This window comes from Scyliorhinus torazame, chromosome 2 (assembly GCF_047496885.1).
Source record: "Scyliorhinus torazame isolate Kashiwa2021f chromosome 2, sScyTor2.1, whole genome shotgun sequence".
Lineage (NCBI taxonomy): Eukaryota > Metazoa > Chordata > Chondrichthyes > Carcharhiniformes > Scyliorhinidae > Scyliorhinus > Scyliorhinus torazame.
The window spans coordinates 320758933-320774407 of record NC_092708.1 but is presented as its reverse complement, the minus strand read 5'-3'; the positions used below and the strand labels follow the sequence as shown (position 1 = coordinate 320774407).

Genomic DNA, 15475 nt, shown 5'->3' with positions numbered 1-15475 from the left:
TCGGCCAATCATAAGTAAAAGGATATGATATTTGGGATAATTTTGTTGCAATTTGGGATGTGGTGGTGTTTTAGGGGATTAGAGATTTGTGGTGCAAGATTGGAGACTAATTAATGGAGGGTAGTAAATTACAGGGTTGCTGGATACTGGAGTTTAATTTGCGGCTGTTCTAAAGTTTAAAAGCTGCACTAATTAGATGTTAATATAACCATGGTGTAGTTTGAAATGCAGTTCTTCCACTATAAATAGTACTGTAAGGTAGGCATGTGTTTGTAGGTTTAAACAAGCATAACTCAGGCGTGAGAAAATGTTACAAAATTGTGAAATAAAATTCAGTTGATGGTTGGGAGAACAAATTATAAATTTTACTGCAAGTGAAAGGAATAGAGAGAAAGTTACCAACGTAAATGTTGGGAGGCTTGCGAATGACTGAAATTCCCAATACATGTGGTGGGATAGAATGGAACTTCCTGGGATTGTAGGGAAAGAGACTTTTGGAGGAAGAGAAAGGCTTGTACAAAAGGCTGTGTTGCGGAAAAATACTTTGTTGAAGGAGGCGTGTAGTGAGAAACAGATGTGTGCAGGGGCGGGGATGGATTAAGAAATGCTCCCTGGGCAAGGATAAAGAATGCAACACTGGATTAGAACAGTGGAGGCACACAGTATTTGTTGAATGTGGGTTGAGAGCCCTCTTGAGGAAAGAGTGTCGGAGCCCCCCCCCCCCCCCACCACCATTTCCTGTTTCATCACAGAGGAATTATGCTGAAACTTAAATAATTATAACAGTGATCAAGGCATAAAGATACACAAAGGAAATACCATGATACAGTATAGCAGTTTTGTGCAATATCTTGATGTCTTCATTATTTAGTCAGTAAGTTGGTTTACTTTGATTGCTGCTCAGGCAATACGGTTCTAATATTTTGGTGAACAGTCCTGTTGTATAACTTTTAATAATATGTAACTTTAAATTGCCAGGCAATTTTGTTGTGTTTTTTAAAGACACTTCATTTCCAGCTAGTTACACAGCTTCAGATATGTTGCCATTGATGGGAAATGGTCTGCCATTGTTATTCTCTCTGAGTCGCTCTTCATGGTCAAGGGCGCACAAATCCTGTCGACTGGCAAAACATGTGTATGTAAACCAGCTGCCTGTCTACCCCTTTGGCCAGCGATTGGTCAGACCAAGTGATATGTTACAGAAAATGTTTTTAAGAACCGTTTCACTCCTTACAGCCCGTTTTATACAAAATTGTAGTGTTTGGATGGAAAATCATGTTGCTTATTCTAGTGTGGAAATTTGAGGGATTTTGCACAAAACTATTTGCTTAAGAATAATGCAGGGTACCTAATGAGAGATAAGGGGAGGAAAAACTTCTGATGATTAACTGTGTATATGTTGATCTTAAATTTTGTGCAACAGTAATTGTTAACTGAGTTTATGCAGCTGAGTTACTTCTGTACTCTGAATTTGAATATGTAACCAGGAATATTTGACTGGAAATGAGCTTATTGTGTATTCATAGTTTAATAACTTTGGCTAATTATAGCTTGTTTTTTCTTGAACAGTTAGATATCAAGAAAACATCTGTGGATCTTGATCAGAATATAATTCAACTACATCAACTACTAAAAACTTTGATTCTTCAGTTCTCAAAAGGAAGGGAAAACTCTCAACCTGTTACTTTACAGCTTGGGCAAAAGGTACGAAATAAAAACTTTTGCGTTCTTTCCATATTTGACTTGGTTTTCAAGTCTCCTGACTTGATGTCCTCCACAGTTATCATTTAGCATACCAAAGAGGAAACCAATGGTAACTTCCATTTTTTAGGGTGCCCCTGTGAAGTGGAGGATAAGAGAAAGTATCACATGCATCTAGGTTGAAGAAATACCAAGTCAATAATGTGAGCTTATATTAATTTGTAGTGTAGCCATACAGTAACATTTCATTCCAATATCTTCCAGCATTGCTTCACTACTAATGGTTGGATGGAATATATTTGAATTTTCAAAAAGTATTCAGTAAGGAGCCACAAAGTTGTTGAACAAGATAACGGTTCATGAGTTGGTAATAGATTAGTTGCAACTGAGGTTTGGCTATTGGACAGAACACAGATTAGGAATAAATGGGTCATTTTTATAGGTTGTAACTAGTTGGGATGATGTGACGCCAACTCTTGGGCCTCCGCTATTTTCAATCTAACGTCATATTAAATCAAGGGATCAAATCTAATGTATCCAATTTTGCTGACAATACAAAGTTAGGAGGGAAAATAAGCAGCAAAGAAAGCTGCAAGGGGGGTCAGAGACCTCTTTTGAGTGAGGAAGACGGATGGAGGCTAATGCGGGGAAATGTGAAATAATCCACTTTTGTAGGATAAATGGAAAAGCAGATTTTTTACGAAATTAGTAAGATATTCAGGGTTTCTATACACAATACAACATGCACGGAAAATAAGCAATTAGGAAGACAAATGGAATATTATATTTCAGCCCTTTTGCAATAAAGGTCAAGACTAAGGAAATCTTGCTGCAATTTTATTAGACCAAAGCAGTACTGTGTACAGATTTGGTCTCTCTACCTAAAGAGGGACACACTTGCCCTTAGAGGGTGTGCAGCAAAGATTTGCTAGATTGATTTCTGAGATGAGAGGCAGTCCTGTGAAGAGCGAGTGTATATTTCCTGGAACTTGAGAAAAAGAGAGGTGATCAAATTGAAATGTATAAAATTCTTGGAGGGCTTGAGAATGTAGATGTAAAGATTGTTTTGTTTTCCTTAACTGGAGAGTCTCAACCTAGGGGTCATTGTCTCAGGATAAGGGATCAATTATTTCAGACTGAGATGACATTTCTTCACTTGTGTATCTTTGGAAAGCCTTAATCAAAGTCTGTGGATACACAATCATTAACTGTGTGCCAGACTGAAATCAGTAGATATTTTGACTCTTAAGGGAATCAAGAAATATGGGGGTCAGGTGGAAAAGGTGGATTCATTTAGAAGATCAGCTCTAACGATTTAAAATGCTCAAGGGAGTCACATGGCCAAATGATATTTTTATAGCTCACCTTTATGCTGACTGTAGTCTGCTGCATAACGCTTTAGACTTGTACGTTACTTCACAGAATCATAATGATTACAGCACACCAGCTCTTGAATGAGCAGTTCACCAAGTTCCATTCCCCTGCCTTCTCCCTGTAACCTTGCATATCCTTCCTTTTACAGATAATAATCCAATTCCCTCTTGAATGCCTAAACTAGCTTCCACTGCACTGTCTCAGCACATTCCAGATTGTAACTACTCACTGCATGGAAGTTTCTCCTTGTGGCTCCATTGCCAATTTTGCCAATTACCTTCCCTTTGTCCCCTCATTCCTCACCCTACCACCAATGGGAACAGTCTACTCTGTTTAATCACCTCATAATTTTGAATGACCTCTTATCAAATTACCTCAACGTCTCTTCTCCAAGCAAAATAGTCCCAACTCCTCCAATCCATATTTGTGACTTAAGTTCCTCATTCCTGGAGCCATTTTTGTGAATCCTTTCAGCACTCTATCTCTTGGGTTTTCCATTCCTAAAGTGTGTCAGCCAGAACTGGGCGCAGCAGTATGCCAATTGAGGCTAAACCAGTGATTTCTTTGATCCAAACTTATATTTACACCCCTTTGAACAAAACTTGTTCCTTCCTTTTCTTCATGTTTACAACCATGCTTATCATATGCAGTCAACTAATGAAGTTTCATATTTGAGAAATAGTTTTATAAGGATGTTTAAAATCATTGTATCCTTTCTCATTGCCTTTTCCCATAGCAGAAAGGGAATTATGGCAGTTCATCTGTTTATTTCCTTCAATTTTATTTCCATTGTCTTATTTGAAATTTAGCATCTGTTCTTGTGCTGGAATCCGAGCATCACTTTTGCTAATTAAAGAATGTGACTTAACATTTCAATTATATTTTCATTGGCTCGGGCGGCATGGTGGTGCCTCACGGCGCCAAGGACCTGGGTTTGGTCCCGGCCCGGTCACTGTCCGTGTGGAGTTTGCACATTCTCCCATGTCTGAGTGGATCTCACCCTCACAACCAAAGATGTGCAGGGTATGTGGATTGGCCACGCTAAATTGCCCCTTAATAAACCAAAAGAATAAAAATATTTTAATTGGCTCGTAGAAATTAAGCAAAATTATTCATATCTTCAAACATGGTTGAAGATAACCTTATCAAAACATTTCTGTACCCTGGCACTTAACAACTGAGCTTACGACAGCAGCATTTGAAATCAACTTCCTTATTGACGCTGTATCTTTGGTTTAGGATCTTTTTTATTTCATCCAAGCTCTGCCAGATCCATTGCCTTGGGTGCTCTTGGCAGCCACTGTCAGGAAGAATTCTTAAAAATATCAGGCCCATATACCAAACTTGCTGACACAGTATCAGTCCGTTCATCCCAAGTCATTTATATAGATTCTAAATAGCTGAGGCCCCAGCACTGCTCCCTGTGACACTCCACCAGTTAGTTTGCCAACCTGAAAATGAATTATTTCTTCCCACTGTTTCCTCTTTGTTGGCCAATCCTCTATCCATGCTAATATATATCACCCCCAATATCCCTACCTTTTGTATATTGAGATTAAAATCTCCCCTGATTATTATAGTACCTTGCTTACAAGACCCCATTATTTCTTGAGTAATACTCTGATATATTAAAACAAACTTTATTGTTAATACCATATTAAAATCTTTAAAATTGCACCTGGAAATAATCTACAATTACCCTTAAACAATTCTACTCAATACAGTGAATACAATTCCCTTAATTGCGATCTTTATTCCAACTTAAACAACAAGGAAAAAAAACATCTCCGCTCTCAATTCTCTGTCTAATTTTTCCCACCGTCGTAAATTACAACAGGTACTTACCGGCGGGACCTGGCTGCGCAGGCGGCCTCGGCGGGGGGGGGGGGGGGGGGGCACGGGGGGGATCTGGCCTTGGGAGGTGCCCCCACGGTGGCCTGGCCCGTGATCGGGGCCCACTGATCCGCGGACGGACCTGTGCCGTGGGGGCACTCTATTCCTCCACGTCGTCTGGTGTGGACGTCCGAGATGGCTGAATTGGAGATGAACCCCTCCCTGCGCATGTGCTGGGACGCGCCAGCACATGCTGGCGTTCCCGCACTTGCGCCGATTGGCGTGGCGCCAAGCCCCTTCCGCAGCGGCCGGCGCGGCGCAAACCACTCTGGCGCAGGCCTAGCCCCTGATGGTGCGGAGGATTCCGCCCTTTTGGGGCGGCCCGACGCCAGAGTGGCTCACGCCACTCCTTCACGCCGGCGTTGCCTGCCCCGTCGATTCCCGCAGAATCCCGCCCCATGTCTTCAATGGCAATCCTATACTCATTTATTTCTATTTGTGTTATCAATTAACACATCTTGTTACAAATGCCAAGTACATTCAGATTTAAAAAGCTGGGACCTCTTCAGAATCTGGGGGATTTTGATAGATCACAACCAATGCGGCCATCATCTGCCGTCCCATCCTGTAAGACCTTAAGATTCAGGCCATCCGCTTCCGGGGAGTTTTCAGCCTCTAGGTTTCCTTGCATTTTTTTCTCTAGTGATTTTTGTTTTAAGTTCTGTTGTTTTGCTATTCTCCCGTACAGTGACGCTTGTGCACACATGTTTGATTTGCCGGTATACTGGTCCTTGGTCAGGCGAAGGTCCTCCCAATTGCTCCCTCTTTTACCCGGTACTGGTAGCAGTGCCCCATTCCTTCCGCACCAATCTTTGAGCCACACATTCAACATGCTGCAGTCATGAGCTACTATGCAATGTGGCGAACTTCTTTTGAAGAGTAATTGATCTTGACCTGAAATTACTTCTTCGCTTCTAAAATGGAACAAATTTGTCTATTTTGGGTCAGATGGTGAATTCTTTTATGCCTAATGAGGACTCAAACCCATGACGTTGTTTCCTTTTGACCAAATAAGGGACCAAGTGTTTGGAGAGGGCAGTGGAAGGAGAGAGGAAGGGAAGTCTCTTTAGGGTTGCAGCGGTCCCAGATTACATACTGGTGATGAATGTTTAGAACAAAGTTAACCCTTTGGGTTGGGCGAAGCTGTGTAATCTGATACCTGAACTGGAGAGACCTGGAGTGGCAATTGACGAGCAACCTGGCCCACCAATGGAGCCTGGAGTAATAAAGCGATCACTGAATCTGAGATCCTTTGAACTCCAGATAATCCCATAGGTGAATTGGCTGGTCAACTGACAGGAAACCCACCAGTCCTCTGTGCTGGTAGACTGGAGTTGCTAGCAAAAGTCTTCTACTTATGTCTGTTTCTAAGCATTGTCTTCAAATCATCTGTGCCACGTTGTTGGGACTCGGGATACATGGGCTAAGTCCCAACGTGATGGGGGAATGCACCCATTTGGTGAAGCTGTCTCGATTTCTTAGTAACTTTGCTTAGAAATTTTAAATATGTGGTTCTGCGGCTGTCTGTCCCCTAAATAATTGTGAAATCAAGGCTTTGACACTTCACCAGGTACATAAAATAATGGGCTGAGTCTTCCACTTTATTGATATATCATGTGTAAACCAAATTGTGCTATAAAACTTCAAGAAGTAACTGTTAACATCCTATTTTTATTTTTAGGCAACTGGAGTGCTGAAGGAAGGAGCATCTGTTTGAAGATGGTGCTCTGGTTTGCACCTTGATTTGCCAAATTAAAGCCTTATTTATGTTTTTCACCCTTTTGTCAAACACTGAATAGAGCTTTACTTTTGTGGGGGTTTTTTTTTTAAATATTGGATTAAACTACTGATTCAAAAATATTGTAGGCAGCTTGAAAGTTTTTAGTTTTATAAAACATGGTATCCTGTCTGTACATTCCTAAACGCAAATAAATTGTTTAAATTTTTTGCTAAATGTCAATGTTGACTACCAGCAAATATAATTTGGGCAAAGCCAAGAGCTAAAATAATAATTCTAGCAGCACCTTTACTTTTGGGTTTCAAATTAAGATTTTCAGGGTTATCTGCTAATTTTCAGCATTACACACTCCATGTTGTCGCTTAGCATAGAAAATCTGAAGGATTTTGTAAGAGTGAGTCTGAGTCTAAATAAAGGGATGCTTGTTTCTCAGCCAAAAGACTGAAGCTCCATTCAGTAAAGCACTACTGTTTTTACTGCTGTGTGGCCTAATGAAATGTTAATGTAGACAGTATGTCAGTTGATTACATGTCCCCCTTTGAGGGTTGAATAGTAACATTCTACAATAAATGTTGAATATTCAGTTATTGCTGACTTAACGGTGCAAACTGTTTTTCTGTTAAGTGGGCTTGAAATACAGTTGACCTGTGATGCATTGGAGGCATTTGTGGCTACATACCCAAGCTGCTAGTTTAAAAAGAAATGGTTTATAGAAAAAAAGGGGTAAACAGTTCAAATTGATGCTGCTTTGATATTTTACTGTTTTCTTTAATGTAGAATTGAAACTCTTTACATTTAAGGAGCTGCCATTTTAATAGAAAGTTATGAACTGTAAATAAGTCCAGTGTACAAATGAGGGAAAAAATAAAATCTCCTTTGCATCTTGTTTTCATGAAATGGTTACTTTGTTCTTTAGTGCAGTGAGGGGGTTTGTGTCTCAGTCTGAAATGCAACAGTAGGCTTGGGCAATTTCTGGTTCAGAATATATTATTGATGCTTGGTAGACTGGGATTACGAGCATTGGCATCCAAAGTATTAATCTGCACCAAATGGTGAAGGGTTGGAGGAAGACTGGGGTGAAAAGGGCTAAATGGTGAGGTGCTGTGGATGAATTGAAATTTTGCCACAGCTACTTAATTTGGAATATGGTACAATCATAAAATCCCTACAGTGTATAAGGAGACCATTTTACCCATCGAGTCTGCACCTACCCTCAAAGTGCACCCTCCTGGGCCCACTCCTCACCCTATCTCTATAACCCACTTAACCTTTGTAAGTCGCAATTTCATGGCCAATCCACTTCACCTGCACAGCTTTGGACTGTGGGAGGAAACCGGAGCACCTGGAGGATACCCATGAAGACACGTGGAGAATGCGCAAACTCCACACGGACAGTCTCCCAAGGTCGGAATCAAACCCAGGTCCCTGGCGCTGTGAGGCAGCAGTGCTGGCCACTGCTGCTAATGGAGATGTGTCCAGCATTTCAGAGCAATAATAGACAATGTATTCTGATTATTTTATTAAAAAAAAACAAATTGCTACTCCATTATTAGCTTAATGTCATTTTCAGCAGGATTGAGCATTTAAGGAATTTTGCAGTCAGGAAGTGCCACCTGAACATTATCCGAGTTGCTTTGTATGGTAACCTATGGGTTAAAAAGGAAACCTAAGATTGCATAGATGCTACTATTTAAGGAAATGGAGGAGACAACAAGTTGGAAAAATATGCAAACTTGAAAGCACTTGATGAGAAGCACTACAGTGGAGTGAGCAAATATTTGAAGTAGCGGAAAATATTCCTTCCTGAGACAAAATGTGCTCTCTTCCTACGGCATAAATATTTTGCTGAGCTCTGATGTTTTGGATCGGCAATGCAGAAAGGATCCTCTTTGGGAGATTTACATGGGTCGGTCTATTTTTGATTTTTACACATCTGAATGGAATTTGTCATCCTCCGCCAAAATGATGACCATTGTTCTAAATCTTGGGTCTGCTTGTTGGGTTTGGTGACATTTGTCACTCCTACAAAGCTGTCTCTGCATTTTGTGTTCCATGTCTGTGCCAATACTATCCAAAATGTAATTCATACAGTGTAATCTAGACCATAAATAGTACTCCATACAATTTAAACTGGGTAGTGATTTGTTATGTTCTAGGTGTAACATAAGCGGTTTCCTTGTGGTGCACTTGACAAAGGAAGGTTCAGACGTGGAGATAACTTCAACACTTTTATTAAACTATTTACACTTCTATTACTCGGGTTCGACACTACTGCTAATCCTACTATAGCTACCCAGACTGACTAACCAGTTGCTGCAATCCACGTGGTGGGTGTAATATTGAATCAACCCTGTGTCTCTACTCACTGACTGTCTCCACTGGAAAGAGGCAGATCATGTGTGTGGTGTCCTTTATATATGGGTTGGTGTAATTCCCTCCTGTGGTTGTGTCACCTCTGTGTGTATCGTGAATGTCCATTGGTCGTGTCCTATCTAACTGACCTATTGGTTGAGTGTGTGATGTCTTTGGTACTTCCTCTAGTGTCTAGCTAGCCTACATGCATTTACATTGATGCACATCACCACAGGTAGCACCTCTTTCACAAGTGTTGACGTGTGCTTCACTATTCCTTCAGCAGATAGACTAGGTATTACCTGAGAATGAAAGGCCAGATTTGGATAATTAAGCTGTTTATTAACTGCTACTGAAAGTTTGTCCAAGTGAATTCACTTTTTAACTTTTAAAACAAAATACTTGAATGTAGAAATGAAAAGGGCCCTCCATCATTTTGGAGTTGGTTGTGGCTGGCTATCCAGACCTTGGTGCCAGAAACACAACCGAAAGGATATTCATGAAGTTAGTTTTGCAAAATAAATACACGAAAGGAGGCCAACTTTCATTTCTATGGAAAGATACGCGTCGTGATTCTATTATGTTATACAGTTGGCTGTTGGATAAACCTGTGCTCCTGGTCTCCACCACATCAATTTTAATATACATTTGTCAAGGGTGCTTGCGCATCTTAAGAGTTTGAAAGCCGATGTAGCAATGCTGCAGGAGACTCACTTGAGGGTGAAGGACCAAGTGAGACTTAGAAAGGGCTGGGTTAGTCAGGTGTTTCACTCTGGATTTGACGGAAGGGCTCGAGGGGTAGCGGTAATGGTCAGCAAAAGAGTACGCTTCCAGATGGAGAAGGCGATGGCAGATCAGGGGGATAGATACGTGATTGTGACGGGGTGCTGGAGGGGAGGTTAGTGGCGCTGTTAAGTGTATACGGTCCCAATTGGGACGATGTGGGATTTGCAAAGAAGGTGTTTGGGGCCATCCCCGACTTGGACACACACGACTGATAGTGGAGGGGGGGGACTGGAATTTGGTGCAGGAGCCAAGGTTGGACAGGTCACGGCTGCGCTCGCTGGTCCCATCGGGGGGGCGACGGCGTTGGCTGGGCTAATGGTGGAAATGGGAGGGTGGACCCTTGGAGGTTTCTTCACCCGAGGGAACGGGAGTACTCGTTTTTCTCAGTCCATAAGGTATACTCGCGGATCGACTTTTTCGTGGTGGGGAAGGCTTTGCTGGCTCGGGTTAAGGGGTCGGAATACTTGGCAATTGCAGTGTCAGATCATGCTCTGCATTGGGTGAATACGGTACTGGAGAAGGGGCTAGCGCAGAAGTTGGGGTGGAAATTAGATGTGGGACTTTTGGGCGACCAAGGGTTCTGTGACAAAATTGAAAAGGTAATTGAGGAATATGTAGGTTTCAACTGTACGGGTGAGGTGTCGAAGGCAGTTGTTTGGGAGGCTCTAAAGGTGGTGGTGAGGGGCGAGGTGATTTTGTTTAAGGCCAGGGTGGATAAAGAGGAGAGGTTGGAGCGGCAGAGGGTAATAGATGAGATGTTGGAGGTAGATAGGAGTTATGCAGAAGATGGGGACCCAGCGAAGCTGGAAAAGAGGAAGGAAAAGAGGAAGGCGAGCTTTGACCGACTGTCCACCAGGAAGGCGGTGCGCCAACTGAGTCGAGCAAGGGGTGCAGTTTATGAACATGGAGATAAGGCCATGTATGTTAGCAGGTCAGCTCTGGAGGGAGGCAGCGGTAAGGGAAATTGTTCAGGTGAGGGATAGGGCAGGGAAGTTGGTGGTGGCTCTGGATCTGATTAACAAGGTTTTTGAGAAATGTTAGAGTTTCTACAGGTCAGAGCCACCTGGGGGAAACCGTGCGATGCAGGAATTTCTCGATGGGTTGGAGTACCCGAGGTTAGGGGAGGGGGACAGGGCTACATTAGAAGGAGCGATAGTGGAGCAGGAGATAAAGGATGTGATTGGGAGGATGCAGTCGGCGAAGGCGGCAGGGTTTCTGGTGGAATATTATAAAAAATTCAAGGATAAGCTGGCACCCTTGATGGTGGGGATGTTTGAAGAGGCGATAGGGAAGGGGATGTTGCCACAAATTTTGGGGCAGGCATCGATTTCCCTGTTGCTAAAAAAAGATAAGGATCCGACGGAGTGGATTGTACAGGCCTCTATCACTTCTGAATGTGGTCGCAAAAGTATTGGCGAAGGTACTGGCGGGTAGGCTGGAGGAGTGCCTCCTGAAGGTGATAGGTGAAGATCAGACTGGGTTCGTGAGAGGGAGGCAGCTCTTTTCAAACGTTAGAAGCGTATTGAACGTTATGGCACCGGCAGAGGGGAAGGAAACAAAGTGGTTGTGGCATTGGACGCTGAGAAGGCGTTTGACCGGGTAGAATGGGGGTACTTGATGGCAGTTCTGGAGCGGTTTGGGATTGGACCAAGATTTGTGAACTGGGTAAAGCCACTCTAAGCAGCCAAGAGCAAGTGTCTGCACAAACAACATCAGCTTGAGATACTTTTCTCTCCACCGTGAGACTACGCGGGGATTTCCTATGTCCCCCCTGCTGTTTGCACTCGATTGAGCCATTGGCCATCGCATTAAGAAGTCCGGGGGTATGGAAAGGATTAGTGCGGGGGGGGGGGAATAGAACATAGGGTGTCGTATGCCGATGATTTGGTGTTATACGTGTCGGAACCGAGTGTGTCGATAGGGGGAATATTGGAGCTGCTTCGAGTGTTTGGGTCTTTCTCGGGGTACAAACTAAATCTAGACGAGTATTTTGTGGTGCCTCGGCCGAGGGTGGGGGCAGGAGTCCCTTCCGTAGCGCAGGGACTCACTTTAGGTACCTGGGGGTGCAGGTTGCCCGGGAGTGGGGGGCGGGGGGGGGGGGGGGGGGGCTTCGCAGGTACAGCATTTCTAGTTTGGTGGGGAGAGTGAAGGCTGATATGCCCTGGGACAGTCTCCCTCTGTCACTGGTGGGTCGGGTACAGGCGGTTAAAATGAACGTGTTGCCGCGATTTCTGTTTATTTTTCAATGCCTGCAGACTTTCCTGCCTGAGGCTTTTTTTAATAGAGATTGAAGGAATGATTACCTCGTTCATATGGGGAGGGAAGATGGCCAGAGTTAGAAAGGTGCTGCTACAGAGGGGAAGGCAGGCAGGTGGTTTGGGTCTTCCGAACCTGATGTACTACTACTGGGCAGCGAGTGTGGAGCTGCGTCAGAGGGGTTGATTCCCAGTGGGGCAGAATGGAGGAGAATTTGTGCAGGGGGTCGAGATTGAAAGCACTAGCAACAGCGCCGCTCCTGATAGCCCTGGGGAAATACTCGGAGTCCGGATATAATAGCTTCATTGAGAGTTTGGAGGCAGTTTCGCCAACACTTCGGGTTGGGGGCAGGGTCAAGGGAAATGCCGATTCGGGTGAACCACATATTTGAGCCAGGGAGGTGGGATGGAAATTTTTGGAACTGGGAGGAGAAGGGGATTAAGACACTAAAAGATTTGTTTCTTAGGGGTCGGTTTGCAGGATTGAAGGAGCTGGAAGCGAAGTATGGGCTGGAGCAGGGGGAAATGTTTAGATCCATGCAGGTTCGAGATTTTGCCAGAAAGGAGATCCAGAGCTTCCCGGTGGAGCCGGCCTCCACATTGCTGGAGGAGGTGCTGACAACAGGAGGACTGGAGAAGGGGGTAGTGTCAGTGGTTTACGGAGCTATTTTGGAAGAGGAGAAGGCACCACTGGAAGGGATCAAAGCAAAATGGGAGGAAGAGTTGGGAGAGGATATGGAGATGGGGTTCTGGTTCCGGAGAGTGAAACACTCCACCTCGTGTGCTGCGGCCATCGGAGCCTGGCAGAACAGGGTCCGAGTGGTCTAGCCGGGGTGGAAAGTTTGGGGGAGAAGGAACCGAGGGTAGGGGGAGGAGTTTTACAAGAGGCAGTGGACGGGAGGAGCTGGAGACCTGGGGTGGGGGGTGGGAGCTGTGTAAGATTAAGGGTGACTACGGGTAATCCCTGATTTATTTTTGTCATTTGTTTATGTAAACATGCGGGTTGAGGTTTGGGGGTTGGTGGGTAGATGGGATCGTTGTTGTTATTATGGGGACTGACATATCTTGCTGATTATTGATTATCGTTGATGGATGTAAATGTGGGAGAAAATGTGAAAATGGAGGAGAATTTAAAAAAAATAAAAAAAATTTAAAAATGATTTGGATGTGGGGATCATGTGTAATATTTCCAAATTTGCTGATGAGATAAAACTAGGTGGGAACGGGAGTTGAGAAGGAGGAGGATGATAGGCTTCAAGGGGACTTTAATAGACTAAATGAATGGACAAGAACGCGGTAGATGGAATATAATGTAAATGTGTGAAGTTATCCACTTTATAGAAAAAATAGCAAGCAGCACGGTGATCCTGGAAATTGGATCTGCTTGCTACTTTTAGATGGCTCCAGAGTCGTTCTGACTTTGCTAAAATTTGTTCAATGAGAGACAAATGTTCAGTAGTTTGACAGCAGCAATATCAGGAGTCCTACTGTAGATGTACTGGTGAGAGTTGCAATGAAAATGGGAGATATTTGTGACCATTTCCCGAAATCAATCGTAATTTTCTCGATGCCAGTAGGGCACAGACACCAGGTGGTCTTCGGCAACAGAGGGAGAAAAGGCAACTCTCCAGTCAAATGTGGGAGAGTTCAAAACCCTGCTTTCTCACCCTTCTACACTGAGACATAAAATAAAAAATGAAAGCGACTCTTCAAGGATGCTAGTTTTCAATATGTAAGGATTGGAGTAAAATTGTGAATAGATCAGTTCAAAACTTTTTACCTATTGATTCTTAATGTTTCTGAAGAACCTGCAAGCTTTACATTTCCAAATTCATTTGGAAACTATAGAAGGTGTATTTTTTCAAGTTTGTTGTGATTTTATTGAACATTTGATGTTATGATCAATTTTTATTAGACAAAAATTAATTTTGCAGGAACACTACCACAATATATTTTCTGTATATCTTGATGTCTAATCATGTATATTACTGACATCTTTGTCATTCATAACTTTTATACTCTAATCAATGGAGAACACATGTTTCCAGTGTTGAAGGTCCGTTGCTGGATGTGCTTATACTGTATGTAATGCTGCTGGAGACAAATATGGAAATGTCCAAATAAAGTTTAACTTTTTGCTACTTTTTTTTCGAAAATCAATTGTTGTAACCAAAATCAGTCTTGATTCTAGCAGTATGTTTATTTTTAGATAATCTACATTTTCAAATGGAATACAGAACAGACTTGTCTCATTTCATTATGACCAGTACTCATCTGTTCAAAGTACTGTCGGAATCTTTCACGGCAACTTTTATTTATGCAGCTCCTTTAACATAAATGACCCAAGGCACTTCATGGGGCATAACGAAACATAATATGACACTGAGCTACTTGAGATATTAGGATAGATGACCAAAAGAGTGATCAAAGGAGGTAGCTTTTGAGAAATATCGTAAATGAGGAAAGAAATATAACGATAGAGTTTTAGATAGGGAATTCCAACCCTTGGGGCCCAGGCAGCTGGAGGCATAGCCACTAATAATGGAGCGATTGAAATCCGGTTGTGTTCACGAGGCCTGACTCAGGGGAGTGAGAGGTTTATGGGGCCTCAGGAGCTCACAGAGAGGGGGGACATGAGGCATGGAGGGAATTGAACATTTTAAAATCTGGGTGTAGCATAACCAGGAACCGGTGTAGATCAGCAAGCGTGTGAATGTAACTTGGTGCAAGTTGGGACATGGGCAGCAGTTTTGGATCATCTTAAATGCTGCCTCTTACTCCGAAGGCATGTCACCATAACACATCACTGAACACACCAGCTCACATCCTTACACTTGACAGTTTCAAACTCTGTAAAAGTGTGGGTGTAGCTACAGAGAGGAATAGAAGAAAATGCATAAAGAAAGCACAATAAGAGGTGTAGAGTGCAAATGACAGAAGCAAGATAGCTAAAAATCGTTACTGAACTTTGGGGGGTGGGTGGGGGGCGGGGGGGGGGGGGGGGATGGTGGCATCTCTCTTGTGGGGGGGAAGAACCTTTTTCTCCAAACGAGGGACAAGTGCACAATCTTCCTTTTCTTTGTTATCCAGTGGGTTGGGGACTTGTCTCCCAAATCTGTAAATGCTCTGCACACCAACACTTAATATTGCTTAGTGATGGTTGAAAGCCTGAAGCATGGCTGTGATCTTTAACAGCTAACTTAGCCCATTCCTTTAAACCCACTGCTCTGATACTCTGTGAATGAATAGCCCAAATCGGGACTTGGATTAATTAGATTTCTATTATTAATATTGTTTGGAACTGCATTCAACTCACAGCTGTATATTTCCTTTCCTTGGAGAGGCCAGATTTGTCCTGAGCAGGAAATGGGCAGAT

General features: G+C 43.1%; 1 protein-coding gene across 8 annotated transcripts in view; it reads left to right on the top strand.

Annotated features, from left to right (window-relative positions):
- The window catches only part of ktn1 (kinectin 1), a 180507-nt gene extending 172915 nt beyond the window's left edge, over positions 1 to 7592 (top strand). For all 8 annotated transcript variants that reach the window (XM_072489693.1, XM_072489692.1, XM_072489694.1 and 5 more), the window contains 2 exons: positions 1570 to 1704; positions 6650 to 7592. In XM_072489693.1, the coding sequence (XP_072345794.1) occupies positions 1570 to 1704; positions 6650 to 6685 (171 nt within the window). In that variant the 3' untranslated portion in view covers positions 6686 to 7592. The remainder of the gene's footprint in view (positions 1 to 1569; positions 1705 to 6649) is intronic.
- Positions 7593 to 15475: the final 7883 nt, after the last annotated feature.